The 16,939-nt window shown below is 44.6% G+C and overlaps 2 protein-coding genes across 5 annotated transcripts in view; both read left to right on the top strand.

Moving 5' to 3' along the window:
* Positions 1–234: 234 nt before the first annotated feature.
* Positions 235–5,560, top strand: LOC307112096 (mitoregulin-like). The gene is made up of 2 exons (XM_079792473.1): positions 235–4,302; positions 4,726–5,560. Exon 1 carries the CDS (start codon positions 3,835–3,837, stop codon positions 4,165–4,167), a length of 333 nt encoding a protein of 110 aa, XP_079648599.1. The 5' UTR covers positions 235–3,834; the 3' UTR covers positions 4,168–4,302; positions 4,726–5,560.
* Positions 5,561–10,062: 4,502 nt separating this feature from the next.
* Positions 10,063–16,939, top strand: part of NPHP1 (nephrocystin 1) — a 107,882-nt gene continuing 101,005 nt past the window's right edge. For all 4 annotated transcript variants that reach the window (XR_013814633.1, XM_079792103.1, XM_079792102.1 and 1 more), the window contains exons 1-2: positions 10,063–10,897; positions 14,414–14,487. Coding sequence is in view for 3 of the 4 variants with exons in the window: in XM_079792103.1 (XP_079648229.1) it covers positions 10,829–10,897; positions 14,414–14,487 (143 nt within the window). In the remaining variant the exon portion in view is untranslated. The remainder of the gene's footprint in view (positions 10,898–14,413; positions 14,488–16,939) is intronic.

The following is a 16,939-nucleotide window of genomic DNA, read 5'->3' as shown; positions in this document are numbered from 1 at the left end:
GGAAGCTCCCTGTCCTCCTGGCTCTAGCGGAACCGCAGCCAGCCCTGTGAAGGAGCACTTCCTGACGCTGGGGGCACCCTGGCCAGTCCCTGCCCCCCTCGGTTTGACCTTACTCTCCGGGGTTCTCACCTAGATTTCTAGGGCCACTGCTGTTGGAGAGTTTCCTTCTGGAATGACCTGGGGGAGGGGGTCTTTGTTTTAATAAGGGGGGGGGGCATGTTCCATATTCTTTCTTTCCCACCTGTTTCCTCCCTGTGTTTGATAAGAGTGGCGAGGGAAATTAGCACATGTGTGCACCTGCACTCACACACAATTCCTGTCACCTGTCTTCCATGCTTTCTTTTGCAACGCTCACCTTTCAAAAGGAGGTAGCTATTAGCACACATGCCTTGCCCTGTAGGGCCTTCCAGTCTGGCTGTCAGGGGAGGCAGAAACTTGACACCTGGCACTTGATGCCCCTTGATACTGATGGTCTAGGGTGGCTTCATGAAGGAGGAGAGAGGGCATGCTGGCCTGGAAGAATGGGTAGCCTTTCACGAGGAATGATGTAATCGGGTGTGAAAGCAGGCAGAAAGGGACAGGCTTGGGGACCGCTGAGCTGGTGTTTGAGAGTGGTGACATGGATGGGCCCAGCCTGTCAGGGCCTGGAACGCCAAAGTTATTGTCAGAACACATATAGCTGCAAGATACAGAACTCTTAGTACAGAAATACCTTAATTAAGTGGAATTTATTAATTCCCATAGCTGAAAAGGCAGGATCCAGGGACTCAAACAATGACGTGAAGATGTGATTTCTCTCTGCTTGACTCGTGGGCTCAGGAGTCTCCCCAAAGGTGGAGAAGATGGTCACCAGCAGCCCCAGGCTCACACGAAGCTCTTGTTTAAGGGCTGGCTGAGTGTCTTTCGCCCCACTTAGATCAGGCCCCTTTCCCTGACCAGTGGCCAAGGACTGGGAGCTTCACCTTGTGGCCCAGGATGAGGACGGTTACATTGACGTATTGGATTCAGAGATGGCGCTGCTAATGGCGGTTGGGATGCCTGAGCCCAAGGGTGAAGCTACCCCAGTTAGAGATCCTTGCTGGCATGAGCCTGTCAAACAGGTGAGCCACCTCTAGTCTCATCCTCTCTCCTTACTGTGATGATGGGGCTTGTGGGCACTGGCCAGCTCTGCTTTCTTGTAGAAGTTCTGTGTGTCCTATCTTGGACCAGGGCTGGGCCTTGAAGTCAGGTTTGCCCACTGCCAGCAGGCAACCTGGGCCTTGATTACATCTGCCCTGGGCTCCAGGATTATACCTTTTCCTTCCCTCCTTCGCTTGCCCCTTTCATCCTGCCCCATTCCAGTCAGAGAGAAAGGAGACTCTATTACTTATGACATAGCAATGAAGTATCACCAATTTTGTGCCAGATCTCTGAGTCCTCGTTCCCACAGGGTGATGTGGAGATGGCCAGGTGATGTTTGCATGCACACCGAGTGGTATCACAGAAAAGGAACAGTGAGCTTAGAAAACACGTCTTTTTAAAAACATATATTTTTTATTGATTTCAGAGAGATAGAAACATCAATGATGAGAGCAAATTATTGACTGACTGCCTCCTGCACACCCCCTATTGGAGACTGAGCCTGCAACTTGGGAATATGCCCTGACCTGGGATCGAACCAGTGACCTCCTGGTTCATGGTTCAACACTCAACACTGAGCCACTCTGGCTGGGCAAAAACCCCACATCTTTTAATAATAGGCAGTAAGAACGTCTTCTGTTGGCTCACAGGGAGACCTCATCTCCATCTCCTAGGGCTGAAAGCAAGCCTGCCCTCTGTTCCAAAGGCTGACACGCTCTTCCAAAACTGTTTTCTCCACACAAAGGAACAAGGGCAGACAAGCAGAACCATGAGGGACCCCCAGAGAACTGTCTCCCATCAAGGCAACATGTAACTTTCACTTTCAGGAAATTGTGTTATGAACAAGCACCCTCTCCAATAGGAAGTTTCTTCTATGCAAGTCAACTAAAGACGCCACCTGATTTCATAAAGGACATGGAGTAGTCATTCCTTGCTGTGGAGCAATATCACCACAGCCTAGTGACACTACACATTCCTGACCGTCTGAGAGCTTCTGCAGTCAGGAGCAGGGCATGGCGTAAGCAGTCCCTCTGATTCGGGTCTCACAAGACCAGGGTTTTGGCTGAAACTGTGGTCTCCCATGAGTGTCTGGGAGGAAAGGAGATGCTTCCAATCTCACCCGTTTGTGGGCAGAATTCGGTTCCCTGCAGGTGTGGGACTGAGGGGTGGGTTTCTTGTGGCTGTGGCTGTGGCTGCAGGCGTCCTCAGCTCCGAGAGGCCACAGGGAGCTCCGTGGGTGTCCCCAGCCCAGCCACTTGCTGCTGCACAGCCCACAGAGCAGAGGGCCAGCAACTCCAGCAGAATGGGCTCTGCAGTCTGTGTGAGGGACCCGTCAATGTGTCGGTGCCACCATGGTGGACATGTGCTCTCCTGCTGTCTTCAGATGTGTTCCTGGACGGGGCTGGATGGGATCAGGATAAGCTGGGTGGGTGCCAGGGTGTCTTAACCAGTAGCCACCATATGGGGTTGAGTGACAGTGTGTGTGAGGAGGGTGTGGGCACGAGGTGCCTGTGGACTTAGAAACTTGAGAGAAGTGGCTGCTGAATTGTGATTTGGATGATCTGTGGTTGTGAGTCAGGATGGTTAGATGTTAGGAGAATTTTTTGACAAGTGGGAAAAGGGAAACTGAGACAGATGGATAGACAAATGGGGTCAATTTGAGCAATTTACAGCCTGCTAATAAATTGCAAGATCTTATCTTCCCTAACCAAGGACACTTGAGAGCAAATGGTTTACAATTCTTCCTAAAGTAAATAGCTTAAATCACCCTGGTCAGGGAGATAACAGAGACCCAGTTAGTGTCATTAATGCCAGCCAAACCCCAGCACAAATGAAGTCAGGGGAACAAATAACAAAAAAAACCCTAATTAGAACCAAGCAAATCCAAGATAGAGGTAAAACTCACCAGACAATAACCCTGGTCCCTCTATTTGCTCAGTTTGACATATCAGCATATTAACACACCTGGAAAGCTGAGGAATATTTTGCTGAGGCCCTCCCCTAGGATTCACTTTAGAAAACAAATAAGGACCCTCAAAGCAAAGGACCCAGCTCTCCTTGGACTACGCCCACACCCCTCCTTTTCTGGGGCATGTACTTTTGCCCTCTCTCCTAAACTCTGAAGGTCCCCACTAGACTTGTAACCAGGGGAGCAGTGGGCAGCAGTAGCTCCTCCCGGGCTAACACCGGGAATCTGCCTCCAAACCCCCCATTTCTCTCACTTTTCAGTGAGCTAACAGCAGCTTCACCTTGGCTCACTTCTGTCATTGTGATTTTTACTTCTCAGTGAGTCCTCGAAACCCAGTGTGGCTCACTTCTTTACTATAAAATTTCTACAGGGCCAAAGCAGCACCTCCTCTGCTCTCCTGCTGCTTCTATGCTAAGCCCTCCCTTTATTTCACTGTCCCAGCTTTAATAAACGTTCTCTCAAAATCTCCGGGATTCTTATTGTAAGATCTTTCCAGCATGAAGTCAAGAACCCACACCACACTACAGGCCATGGGAGGCGGAGGGCTCAGGCGGGCTCCTTTCTCGTGACAGTTGCAGGATGGAGGCTCTAGCTTTTGGCTTGCTGCTGGCCGGGGTGGCCACCGTTCCTAGAGGCCACATCAGTGCTTTGCTATTTGAGCTTCTCCAACATGCTTGCTTAGTTCATCCAGCCCACAGGAGAGCCTGCAGTCTGGTAAGGAGTTTTATGTAAAAGTGACCATAGGAATGACATGCCCAGCAAGTCAGATCCGTCCCACGCTCCCGGTGCGGGCGCTGCAGGTCCGCCACCGCGCAGCAGGCGGCGCTGGGCTCGCTTCCTCCGCCGTCTGGAACGCTCGCCGGTGCCGCGTCCCCCGCCGAAGGCCTTTCTGCGCGCCGGCGGCCGCGATGGCGGACGTGTCCGAGAGGAAGCTGCAGCTGTCGGTGCTGTTGGCCTTCGCCTCCGGGGTGTTCGTGGGCTGGCAGGCGAACCGGCTGCGGAGGCGCTACCTGGACTGGAGGAAGCGGAGGCTGCAGGACCAGCTGGCGGTGGCGCAGAAGAAACTGGACCTGGCCTGAGCGCTGCCGTGGGCCCCGCCGCTCCCGCGCGCCCACCTCGCCTTGCCCACGCCGGGGAGGGTGGGGATCGGGGAGGCTGCCTGAGTCAGGCGCCCTCACACCCCCACCCGCCACCTAGGCGCCTCTGCAGTGTCGGTGAGCAGCGAGCAGTGCGTACGGAGAGTGGCTCTAAGTCTAAGTGGAGATAGCAGCTCACAGGAGGTGGCCTGCTCCCACAGACACCAACAAGAGGAGGAAGCTTTGTTTCCCCCAGTAACTTGCACTGGTGTCCCAGTTCATTGCATGTGTTTGCTGGGAATTCCTTACCACGTGCAGTGTAGCACCGTAGTCCTTGCATTCCTGTTTTGTACTCTCCACTCTGAGTCCCTGGGCTATTGGCAGCCTGGCAGAATGGAAAGGGAGAGGGTCTGAAATCAGGAGCCTTGCATCTAGTCCTGGCTGTTTCATCCAAGCTGTAACACCAGATCTTGTAGTTCATGGTTTAGCTCTACAGTAGGATAAGTTGAAGTTAATGATTATGTATTTCTCACTTTTTTTTCTCTTTTCTGTTTCCAATAGCTTGTTGAAGATGGATATAGAGCACTGGACAGAAATTATTTCTCCTTGCACTTATGCTCTAATTTTATTTTTAAAATAAAATTTCAAACATCTTTGAACTTTTTATTAAAAGGAGAAGTATCTTATTGGCCCTGCAGTTCACTGCATCAAGAGACCTGGGTTTTCAGACTATATGTTAGTGTCTTTGAGCGGCTACCTTGTTTCTTAAGGAATCTATGCTGGTTCCTTGGTATAACTGCAAAGCAGAATTGGCCTTGGCATTGTTGTGAGTCCTTTTGGTCAGTTGTTTACTAGACCTGATCAGGAAAGTAAGAGGCTGTATAAAAATAACCGAGATTAGCCCAGCCAGTGTGCTCAGTACTTAGTGTCGACCTATGAACCAGAAGGTCATGGTTCAATTTCTATTCAGGGCACATGCCCGGTTGTGGGCTTGATCCCCAGTATGGGGTGTGCAGGAGGCAGCCAATCGATTCTTTCTCATCATTGATTATAGCTCTCCTCTCCTTTCCTCTCTGAAATCAATAAAAATGTATTTTAAAAAATAACTGAGGTTATTATTATTATTGCCCTTTAGGATCTTAAATTTATTCAAATAATATTTACTGAGTATCTACTACAGCAGTTGACACAAAAGACTAAAATCCCTATCCTTATGCAGTTTACATTCCAGTGGAGGGAGTTTGATAATAAAGATAAGTAAATTATAGTTCAGAAGGTGATCAGTGTTATGGGATGAAATAGAGCAGAATAGGGTAAGGAAGACCAAGAAAGCTGAAGTCAGGGGCAAGTGAGAGGGCATGTTACAAATTCTCTGATAAAGTGTATCTGATTTTCTAGAAGCTCAAAGAATACCTTCATAAATAAATAAATATTTTGAGGAATAGGGCTACAATGTCTATCAAGTTGACAAGAAGAGGAGAATGAGGTATATGTTTTACCTTATTTGGGAATAATCTTAATTAGCATTTCTTACCCTGACTCAAGCTCATTTCCATGAAGAGAAGATGAATCTTTTCTTTTTTAAAAATTTTAACATTTTTATTGATCTCAGAGAGGAAGGGAAAGGTAGAGAGAGATAGAAACATCAATGATGAGAGAGAATCATTGATTAGCTGCCTCCTGCACACCCCATACTGGGGATTTAGTTGCAACCTGGGCATGAGCCCTGACCAGGAATTGAACCATGTCATCTTGGTTCATAGATCAAGAGGATGCTCAACCACTGAGCGGTGATGGCCGGGCTGGGTCTTAATTTTCAACACTCACTAAGGGGTTTTGGTGGGCATGTTGACATGAGGATCCCTGAAGCTCAGGAGGGGTGTGGCACTATTGAAAACTTCTTACTCACCATGAGGGATCCTTGGAAATCCCGGAGCAGTAGTTTATAGGTGAAAAGCAGCAAAGAGATCCAAGACCTAAGGCTCTGTAATTACCGGTAGGTTTGTTGCTCAGGGACCTGCCTAATCAGTCTAAATGTCAACAAATAACTTCATATCACTGTAAGAAGTGAACTGAAAATGACTCAATAAATCATCAATGACTCCCTGGAAACCAGACTCTCAGGGGCCTGAATACCGGAGGGAGTAAGGCAGAAGTGCCAGCTTGAAAGTACCCAGCTCCCCTCGGCTCCTCTTCTATGTGGACACACCCCAATGCAGCTGTGTAATCTCTGGCGGCTCCTGGAGCCAGTAACCTCAGTGCTCCTTTCCTCAGTGCTCCTTGAAGAATTTACCTCAAGTATCTCCTTATTAGCAGGGACAACAGTTCAGGACTGAAAAACAAGGAGACATTTGTGCTTCCAGGAGCACATGGAATATGCATGTGAAGGAGAAACCCTCTTGAATAGAGCTTAGTGACGAATCTCCACTCCATCTAAAAATCAAGAGCGAGAGACCAACTCCCTGGTTATTGTGGATTTGCAAGAGGTGTTTTTTAGAACACAGGCCTTGTTTGTTCTGGTAAAGATTAATTGTTTTTGTCTTAGCAAATTTAACGACATCTCCATGTTAACAAGAAAATTCAGAAAGCTTTCTCCTCATTTTACTCGGGTCATTATGCTTTACTGCCAACCTTGTGTTCATTCTGTGAATGCAGAATTTGAGGACTGACATGCTGGTTCTTAGAGTTCCATCCTATTAGGGTTTTTTATCTGGTGACGCGGGCTGTGAAAGAATTCACAACTAAAAGAAGAGATAGATGCAGAGAGAAAGTTTATTTTTACTTTCCCTGAAGGGAAAAGACCGGTGCATTCCTAATCAATACAAGGACAGGTAATAAACAGCAGCCTGCTCTTTTAAAGGGAAATGGCTGCAGATGTCCGAGGGAAGTGTCTCGGTATTTTTCCCAAGCCTGCACAACATGCTTCGAGTAAAAGTTATGAAGAGTTCAAAGGAGGCTTGTTTGAAGAGGGGGGAGGGAACTTTCCTATTCACTAGAGACTTTCTGGTGCAAATTATCCCTGAGTTGAAAACATAGCAGGGAGGAGGGGAATGCAAGAATATAGCCTTGAAAGTAACTTGTCTTGTCCTATAGTTTGAACAGAGAACCTGTTTGAATCAGAGGAGCAAACCATCTTGGGGTTTAATTACCAGGTGCTTCTCATAAATTGTGGAAGGCTACAGCAAAGAAAAAGGCCTTTTTTTTTTTTTTGCCCCCTGTCCTTACACATCTCATCTGGGCAGCAGTTTGTTGAAGGATCCTAGTCCCCATTACTCATTGGGGCTCCAGGAGTTGAGACTCTTTGAGGTAAGATAGGCTTCTTAAGGCACATGGTGCTCCCAGACTGTTGATTTGTGCCTAGTTAAGTGTCTGGACTATGACCAGTTCTGTCTGTCTGGGCTTGTTCATGTGGCGTGTTACTTGTGGACCTGATTGTCCAATGGTGCTTCCTTTCCCATTACTTATGTGTAGCCCCCTGACCCACCCACTCATCTCCCTCTCCTGTCTCACCTCAATGTTCTGTCATCCCTGTCCCTCTGGGGATGTGCTGTTCATCCCCCAAGTCCTATCTAGGTAGGTGCTTCTGTGGTTTTTAGCCACCCATGCCCCTCCTAGTCATTCCTTTGTTTTCTGCTTACTGCCTTTCTACACCGTGGCTGTGTGTGTGCCCAGCTCTGTGGTGGGCAATTCCCCTTGACATTGCCTCTGTAACTATTTCTCTAGCCCTCTCCCCTTTGCCCTACTTAAAATGTTTCCCCCTAAAAACATTATCTCATGTGGAGATGTTACTTTTCCCATGTTAGCTAAAATTGACAATGAGGAAGTTGGGAGATGGGTTATGATGCCAGTCATGTACCCTGGAAATGACATTGTTCACTCATCAAAATATACCTTCCCTCCCCTGCCCCCAACCCCACCATTTTGGTGGTGATGCTGTTCCAGGACTCATAGGAATAAATGCTTGTAACTCTGAATATGGTACAAAAATGTATAAAATCAGTCACCTGAGTTGAACAAGAGTAATAAACTGTTTTCATTCTTCTCATTGCTCATATGTATACACATATGTTGGGAGTTTGTTTATTTTTCCCAACATAGAGTTAAACTAAACTATATCCACGACTTTTCCATTTAAAATACGGAAATTTCTTTAAATCAGATATAGGATTTTTCCCCAAAAATTTAAAAATATATTTTTATTTTTATTTTTATTGATTTCAAGAGGAAGGGAGAGGGAGAAAGAGATAGAAACATCAGTGATGAATCATTGATCGGCTGCCTCCTGCACACCCCCTACTGGGGATCGAGCCTGCAACCCAGGAATGTGCCCTTGACCGGAATTGAACCCGGGACCCTTCAGTCCGCAGTCCGACGCTTTATCCACTGAGCCAAACCAGCTAGGGCGCCTAATTTATTTATAGACATTTAAAATAAATAAGAATTTCATAAATGATAGATTGTCTTTAGTGCATTTTTTTTCCTTAACACTTAAAAGATCACTTAGAAGTACTGACTTATCAGTACAACTTTGAGAAAATAGGCAGTATCTACTAAACCTGAACATAAAATATGGCCTGTGGCCCAGCATTGTGCACCTATATTCCCACTGTGTACATATGTCAATAGTAGCCAGTTATAATAGCCAGAAACTGGAAACTTTTCACATGTCTAGCAACGGCAGAAGGAATGAATTGAGTACATCACACATGAAATATCAGGATGAACAAACTATAACAGCACACAGTCATAAAAGTGTATCTCATAAACATGTTGAATAAAAGCCAGACAAAGCTGCCAGGACACACAATTCAAAAAGGCAAAACAAGTTTTTGCTGTTAGCAACTAGGGTAGTATTTACTTTTGACGTAGAAGGAGTGGAAGTTGGTGGGGCCGGGGAGGAGAAGACTACTAGGGTACTGGTACTGTTCTGTATCCTAATCTGGGTGATGTTACCTGGTGGTGTTTCAGTGTGAAAATTCAGTGAGGTGGACACTTGTCACTTTTCTTTATATTATACTTGAAGATAAAAGCCATACATAAATAGCATGGCAGTTGGGCCTGTGGAATCAAATTGTGTGTGATACTGAAGAACATTTATATTAGTGTGATTCATCATTTGAAAAGTAAGCTCACATCATTTTTCTTATTCAATGTAGTGGAGTTTGGGAACTGGATTTATAGGATCCAGTCCCACTTGGGGAAATGTTATTACAATCTCAGAGTATAGATATAAAATTGAAACCAAACACAGGTTCAACTGCCTGCCTCAACAAAAGCCAAACTCCTGAGACAGGTATTTGTGAGAAGAAAAGTGGTTTATTCAAATGTGGGTGACCTGAGAAGATGGTGGACTCTGGTCCTAAAAACCATCTTCTCATCTTGGTGAAGCCAGCAATTCTTACAGGGTGGAAGGGGGCGGGTGGACAGGCAGAGAAACTGCGGATAGGCAGGCTGCCTTCTTGGTGGTCTCGATATAGATCTTTACTGTCAGCATTCTGGAACTCGTCAGCATCAGCCAAATTCCTGTGGTTGGGTGATTTGGGGTCAGGCCATGGGACAGGAACAGTTGAGTCCTGCTGGGTACTCATAAGGAAACTGTTAGTATATAACTTGTTTTTTTTATGAGTTTTGTTGTTAGTGTATTTGATTCTTGTTTTTATTTTATAGTCAGTTGGTATATTAAGTTTTCATATTTTAATTGTAAGAACCTATATTAGCTCAAGTTAATGTTCTAGTTTTCCCTAAAGTTAATATAGTTTTATGTGGGTTAAAAATTTTTTGCTATCACTTAATTCATATTAGTATTCTTTTTAACTCTATATTCTGACCAAGTTTAGTATTATTAGTTATAAGTTAAAGTACATTAAAAAATGAGGTATATGGCCGAAACCGGTTTGGCTCAGTGGATAGAGCGTCGGTCTGTGGACTGGAAGGTCCCAGGTTCGATTCCGGTCAAAGGCATGTACATTGGTTGCGGGCACATCCCCCGGTGGGGGTTGTGCAAGAGGCAGCTGGTCGATGTCTCTCTCTCATCGATGTTTCTAACTCTCTATCCCGCTCCCTTCCTCTCTGTAAAAAATCAATAAAAAATATATTTAAAAAAATGAGGTATATGTAATTACTTGCTTACAGGCTTGCTGTAGAACAGACAGAATCACCATACTCACAAAACTGAAAGTAGAATGAAATGAAACTTCAGCAATACACCCGATAGCAAAGAACTAAAAACTGCCTTTTGAAAGAAGAGTATGCAACCGAGCTGTGTATCCCATGAGGGCCATAGAGGAAAGCTGTCCTTGCAGTTTGGCTTAGCAAAACTGGCATCAGAAAACGGGGCAGAACACCGAGGCCCGCAGTCACGTGGCAACACTGCGGTCGTGGGACAGGCAGTTTAGGACGCCGAGGGGAACCCCCCACCTCCACCCCGGCCTCTGGATGCCGGTTTCAAATGACCATGTGCGCGGAGGCTGAGGGCTCCGGCCTGCGGGGCAGCTGCGAGGGCGGATGCGATAGACGACCATTGCCTTTGCTGTGTTCGCCAGCCCCAGCAGCGGCGGGCTGCGAGGTGGACGCGCGCTGATGGCGTCACCTGTGACGTCACATACCGGGGCCGCTCAGGAGGTTTCCCTGGCAACCCGTGCGCGCCCAGCGCGGAGCTGAAGAGATGCTGCCACGGCGGCCGCGAGACCCTCTGCAGTCCCTGCGGCGTCGGGGCCGGGAGCTGAAGCTGCAGGTACATCTGGCTGTCATGGGTCCGCGTCCTGGGGCGACCGGGGCTCTTGCGGGGCGAATCCTGGGAGCTGACCCTCGACCTCCCCACCAGACCCCCGGGACCCAAACTCCCGAAATGTTGACCTTTCACTGCGCGCCCTCACCCTAACATTTCAGTCCCCGAACCTAACACTTCTCTTAACCCCCTCACTTCCGATCTAACCTTTTAACAGGGACCATTGCCAATCAACCACACCTGCGCCCCACACCATTCTCCCTCCTCCAGCCACTACTTTCTTCCCCCGACCCCCCGACCCCCCGCCCCTTCCTCCATGGAGGCCGCTATTGCTTCCCGTGAACTTAAGCGACTTAGGACTAGTCAGTGAGCAAAGACTTAAAACGAAGAAATACAAGTAACTAATATGCTTGAGAAAAGTTAACTTCAAAGAGAAGTAGTTGCAAAGGAAAGATATCTCGGACTCTAACTTATTTTAAAGTGTTTTTATTGATTTTAGACAGCAAGGGAGAGGGAGTGAGGGGGGAGAGAGAGAAGGAAAAAAGAAAGAAAAAAACATCATTGACCTCCTGTATGCACCCTGACCCAGGATCACATCTACAACCTAAGCATGTGCCCTGACCAGGAATTGAACCTGCGACCATTTGGTCCACAGGATGCTCAAATAACATAAACACTGGTCAGGGCTCTTGAACATTATTTTTTTAAAAATATTTTTTATTGATTTCAGAGAGGAATGAAGAAGGAGAGAGAGATAGAAACATCAATAATGAGAAAGAGTCATTGATCGGCTGCCTCCTGCACTGGGGATCAAGCTGGTAATCCTGACCTGGAATCCAACCATGACCTCATGGTTCATAGCTCCACACTCAATCACTGAGCAAAATTTAAAAAAAAATAAATAATATATATATATATATATATATATATATATATATATATATATAATTGATTTCAGAGAGGAAGGGAGAACGAGAGATAGAAACATCAATGATGAGAGAGAATCATTGATCTGCTGCCTCCTGCAGGCCCCCTACTGGGGATGGAGCCCACAACCTGGGCAAGTGCCCTTGACTGGAATCGAACCTGGGACTCTTCAGTTCTCAGGCCGATGCTCTATCCACTAGCCAAACTGGCAAGGGCTTGAACACTTTTTAAATCACAATATTCAGTACTGGAGATGGTGTGATGAAACAGACACCTGCTTACACTGCTCCCTGGTACAGGGGGCAGCCTTTCTGGAGATAGTTTGACAAGATGTAGCAAATATTCATCTCCTGGGCTGGATGATTACATTTCCAGGAATTTGCCACACACAAGAATAAAAAATTGGGACAGATATTAATGTATAAAAGTGTTCATCACAGTATTACTCATAGAAAAGACTGGCTACAACTTCAATGATCACTAGTGGGGAATGATATGTAACAGGATAGGCTATAATACTGTAATTAAAATGTGAGAGATTTTAATGTATTGGTAAACTATTTGTGACACAATGTCAGTTTACAAATATATGAGTTTGAATATACAGTATTTTTTAATATATAGGGTATCCCAAAAATGTACATGCACACTTTGAATAATTATAAAGGCAGTGTTTATTAAAATACATTTTATTTTTAAAATGGAGCTATCAGCTGTTAAAGTGTGTATACATTTTTTTTGGGATACCCTGTATATGCAGAAAAAAGATAGACACATGCTAGGATGGTTATGTAGTATGCTGATGATTATTATGTTTCTCTCCATACATTTTTATATTTTTATTATTTTGAATACCAGATGTATATTACTTAAAAAATAAAATGTGGATTATTTCTTTAAATTTCTATTTAACTTCATTAATTTTACTTTTTATTTTTCATTTGATCTATTGCCAAGTGTTGTTTCCACTAAATAAAATTATCTTATTATCTATGGCAGACAGGAGATTTACTGAATATTCATGTTTTGGACACTCATTTAAAAGTACCAAAGATTTGATGGATATATATATCTTTTTTTAAAAAAAAGGTTTTTATTGATTTCAGAGAGGAAAGGAGAGGGAGAATAAGAGATAGAAACATCAATAATGAGAGATAATCATTGATAGGTTGCCTCCTTTATGCCCCCTACTGGGGCTCGAACCCACAACCCGGGCATATGCCCTTGACCAGAATTGAACCCAGGACCCTTCAGTCCACAGGCCAACGCTCTATCCACTTAGCCAAACCAGCTAGGGTGGATAAATATTTCTTAAGTGATTCTATTGGAATTGTAGTGATACAGCAAACACAAAATACTCTTTGGTAGAAATAAAAATAAAACTTGATGAGGCATGCACTTAAGCTGAGCTTTGTCTAGATATTTAATACTAGAGGCCCAGTACACAAAATTCGTGCATTGGTAGGGACCCTAGCAGCTGCTGGCTGCTGGCCAGGGCCTCCCTCCCTTTCCCCGGCCAGCCCTACCCTCTGGTCAAACTTCTGAATGATCTCCCGATCGAGGGGACAATTTGCATACTACGCTTTTATTATATAGGATGATTCTGTATCTAATTATAATTTAATGCGATATTGGGAAAATAACAAAAATCATTATTAAAACAAAACAAACTATTAACAAGGATTGTCCAACCTGGAGAAGAATTAGCTCAGGAGCCTTTGATATCCTGAATGGGAAAGGCTCTTGGATAGTGTGAACTCATTCTTCCCTGTCTCTATAGAGGACACCTAAAGCAAAAAATGGAACAGGTTTCCTACTTGGTGTCCAGGGGACAAGAACCAAGCTCATTCATGCCTCAGACAAGATGCAAAATAGCAAGAGTAGAAAAGAAGCTAGTGAACTTCTCTATTTCTTCACCCACGTTGTCTTCGCATCATTTATAGAAAAGAATCCAACAGAAGTATGTGGTTCTTTTGTGGGTACTTTGGCAAAGTTACATGTGTTTGGAAAATACTAAGTCAAAGTGTAAGATATAAGAATGAGGATAAACAAACATGTGATATATCCATACAGTGCATACTACTCAGCCATAAGAGGGAATAAACTGGTGATATGTACAACAAACAATATGGCAGTATCTCAAAAACATGCTGCGTAAAAGGATTACACAAAAGAGCACATACTTCCTGGGCACGTTCTGGGGTAAAGATGCTTTTCTATATGTTGATGGGGTTTGGGTTACACAGGTGTATACAAATGTATATTTAAGATTTGTGCATTTCATTGTATGTAAATTTTACACCAATTATTAAACTCTAGTTAGTGATACCATGGTGCATTATTTAAGGGGAAATGTATTGATGATTGCAGTTTACTTTGAAATTCATAAATAAGACTGGTGAATAGATGGATAAATAAGGGTAAGTATAGTAAAACGTCAGTGGTGGAAACTAGCTGGTGGAAGTTCACGATATAATGCTTTCCACTTTGTTGTATGTGTTCATCCTAAAATATTGGTGAAAAGATTAAAATTTTATTTCCTAAGGTTACATGATATTTAAGAATATGATATTTTAAAATTTCTGTTTATTATAGGTTGATAGTTTGCTTTCTGAGAGTCAATTGAAAGGAGCTCTAGAAACCAGTAAAAGGCGAGATATTTACCAAAGGTAAAGCATACTCAATTTTATAAGCTTTCCAAGAACTGTACTTGTATTGCAATGAGCTGTGTTTACAGAATTGAAGCTGTTTACGGCATTATTTCTTTCTGTTTTTATTAGTACAATTAAAAAACTAATAATGAGAAATATTGAGGTAACAATGATTTTTTTCCAAAATGTATTTAAAAAGATTTCTTGCAATTATCTAGATCTATCACGTCTAAATATTCGAATGATAAGATTAAATCGAGAGTTACAAATGTTAAAAAGAGGTAACTTAATTTATTTTGTACTCTGCATGTACCAAGCAGTGTGGTCCACACTCTGAAAACTATTCCCGATTAATTCTCACAATACAGCAGGAGAAAATGAAGGTTCACAGTGGCTAGTTAACTTCTCTAACATTACTTTGCTATGAGACATTAGAGTGAAGGGGCAATAGAAATACTTTAAGTTTGCTGAGAAGCGCAGGGTTCGGGGAAGCAAGAGGAAGGACATTGTTGAAGTTGCCATGGAGAAGCAGGCTTTGGTCCATTTGAATCCCGGGGAGGAATTACATCACGGCCTCACTTGGATCTAGGAGAAACCGCCCTAAACCTGAAGGTGGTGGACTTGCTGTTGTGACAGCAACTATAGAAACTGCTGAGTGAACGTGGTGGCTGAGGCAGGATTGTGGGAGGTGCTTGGCCTGTGTAGGCCCAGGTCCTGTGACCTGGTCAGAACTCTCTGTTAACAGTTCCAACTTCCTTAAGGTGGGAAAACTGTCCTCTTGGTAGATAAGTGTTCTTGTGACTTTTTTTTTTAAATCCCTGGAAAAGTTTAAAATAAAATAGAGTTTAAAATTATGTAGTCATAATGAACTAAATTGAATTCGATTATTAATACTTTTGTATTGTTTAGGACATCATTAAGATAATCTGTGTGTTGGGGTATTTAAAGAGTTTATAACATCCAGAAGAACATTAGAGATTCATTCTACTAGTTTAAATGATTCATTAGAATCATTTGAAAAACTTACTGAAGTCAGGCATTCAAAGTGCTTAAAAGCAAAATTAAGTTTATATGAATTTTAAAATGTCTAAGGGGATTTAATTAACTACATTTATTAGTAGGATTGATTGTTTAAGGAATTTAGGTCAAGTGAGTTAAACAATAGTGAAAGAAAAAGTGAAGGTGATTGTACTTGCTTTACTAGGCTTAAAAATAGAATAAGATATATAGGCTGAATTTGAAGTGCCAGGAAAAACTAGGTTTTTAAATCTTATTTTAATAAACTAATTATTTTTAAACCCAAATAACCATAAAATAGTCTTCTCTGTGTATAAAAAGACCTCCTCACAGCCATTTTAAAGGTTCACATTGAGATTTGCATGTCTGAAAATGTATTTTAGCCTGTATGTTTGATTAATAATTGGCTGGAGGGAGATAATCCTCTCTAATAAAAGAGTAACATGCAAATTAACCACCACTCCGCTACACAAGCCACGCCCACCAGCCAAGCCACGCCAACCAGCCAATCAGGGCGAGTATGCAAATTAACCCCAACCAAGATGGCTACCAGAAGGGAGCCTTGGGTTTCCCCGGCAACAGAGGAAGCCAAGCTTTCCACACACTCTGGTGGGCCCAGGCCTCCACTCAAGGATACAAAGTTTCAATTATAGAAGGTAAATCAAAACAGAAATGGCGGCAGCCACGGATTGAGCAGGAGGCTTGGCTCCGCTCCAGGCTACAAAGTTTCAATTGTAGAAGGTAAATAAATTCCAGATACCAGGGCCTCTGCTTGGGTCGCCATGGGCGTGGCTGGCCTGCAAACCACCACAGGCCCCTCGCCCAGGCCTCTCCACGCCCCAAGGGAACCCCACCCTGATCCAGGACACCCTTCAGGGCAAACCAGCTGGTCCCCACCTGTGCACCAGGCCTCTATCCTATCTAATAAAAGAGTAATATGCAGATTGACCATCACTCCAACACACAAGATCAAGATAGCTGCCTCCATGTGGTCAAAGATCCTGCCCCCATGTGGACACAAGATGGCCACCACAAGATGGCCAGCAGGGGAGGGCAGTTGGGAGGGACCAGGCCTGCAAGGGAAGGCAGTTGAGAGGGACCAGGCCTGCAAGGGAGGGCAGTGGGTGGTGATCAACCCTAAAGAGGAGTGCAGTTAGGGGTGACCAGGCTGGCAGAGGAGGGAAGTTGGGGGCAAACAGGCTGGCAGGGGAGCAGTTAGACATCAATCAGGCTGGCATGGGAGTGGTTAGGGGGTGATCAGGCTGGCAGACAGAAGCGGTTAGGGGCAATCAGGAAGGCAGGCAGGCAAGCAGTTGGGAGCCAGCAGTCCTGGATTGCCAGAGGGATGTCCGGTGGGATCGGGCCTAAACGGGCAGTCGGACATCCCTCGAGGGGTCCCAGATTGGAGAGGGTGCAAGCTGGGCTGAGGGACACCACCCCCCGCCCCTGTGCA

This window comes from Cnephaeus nilssonii (genome assembly GCF_951640355.1).
Source record: "Cnephaeus nilssonii genome assembly, chromosome: 15".
In the NCBI taxonomy this organism is placed as follows: Eukaryota; Metazoa; Chordata; class Mammalia; order Chiroptera; family Vespertilionidae; genus Cnephaeus; species Cnephaeus nilssonii.
This window is presented reverse-complemented; position numbering and strand designations above follow the sequence as displayed.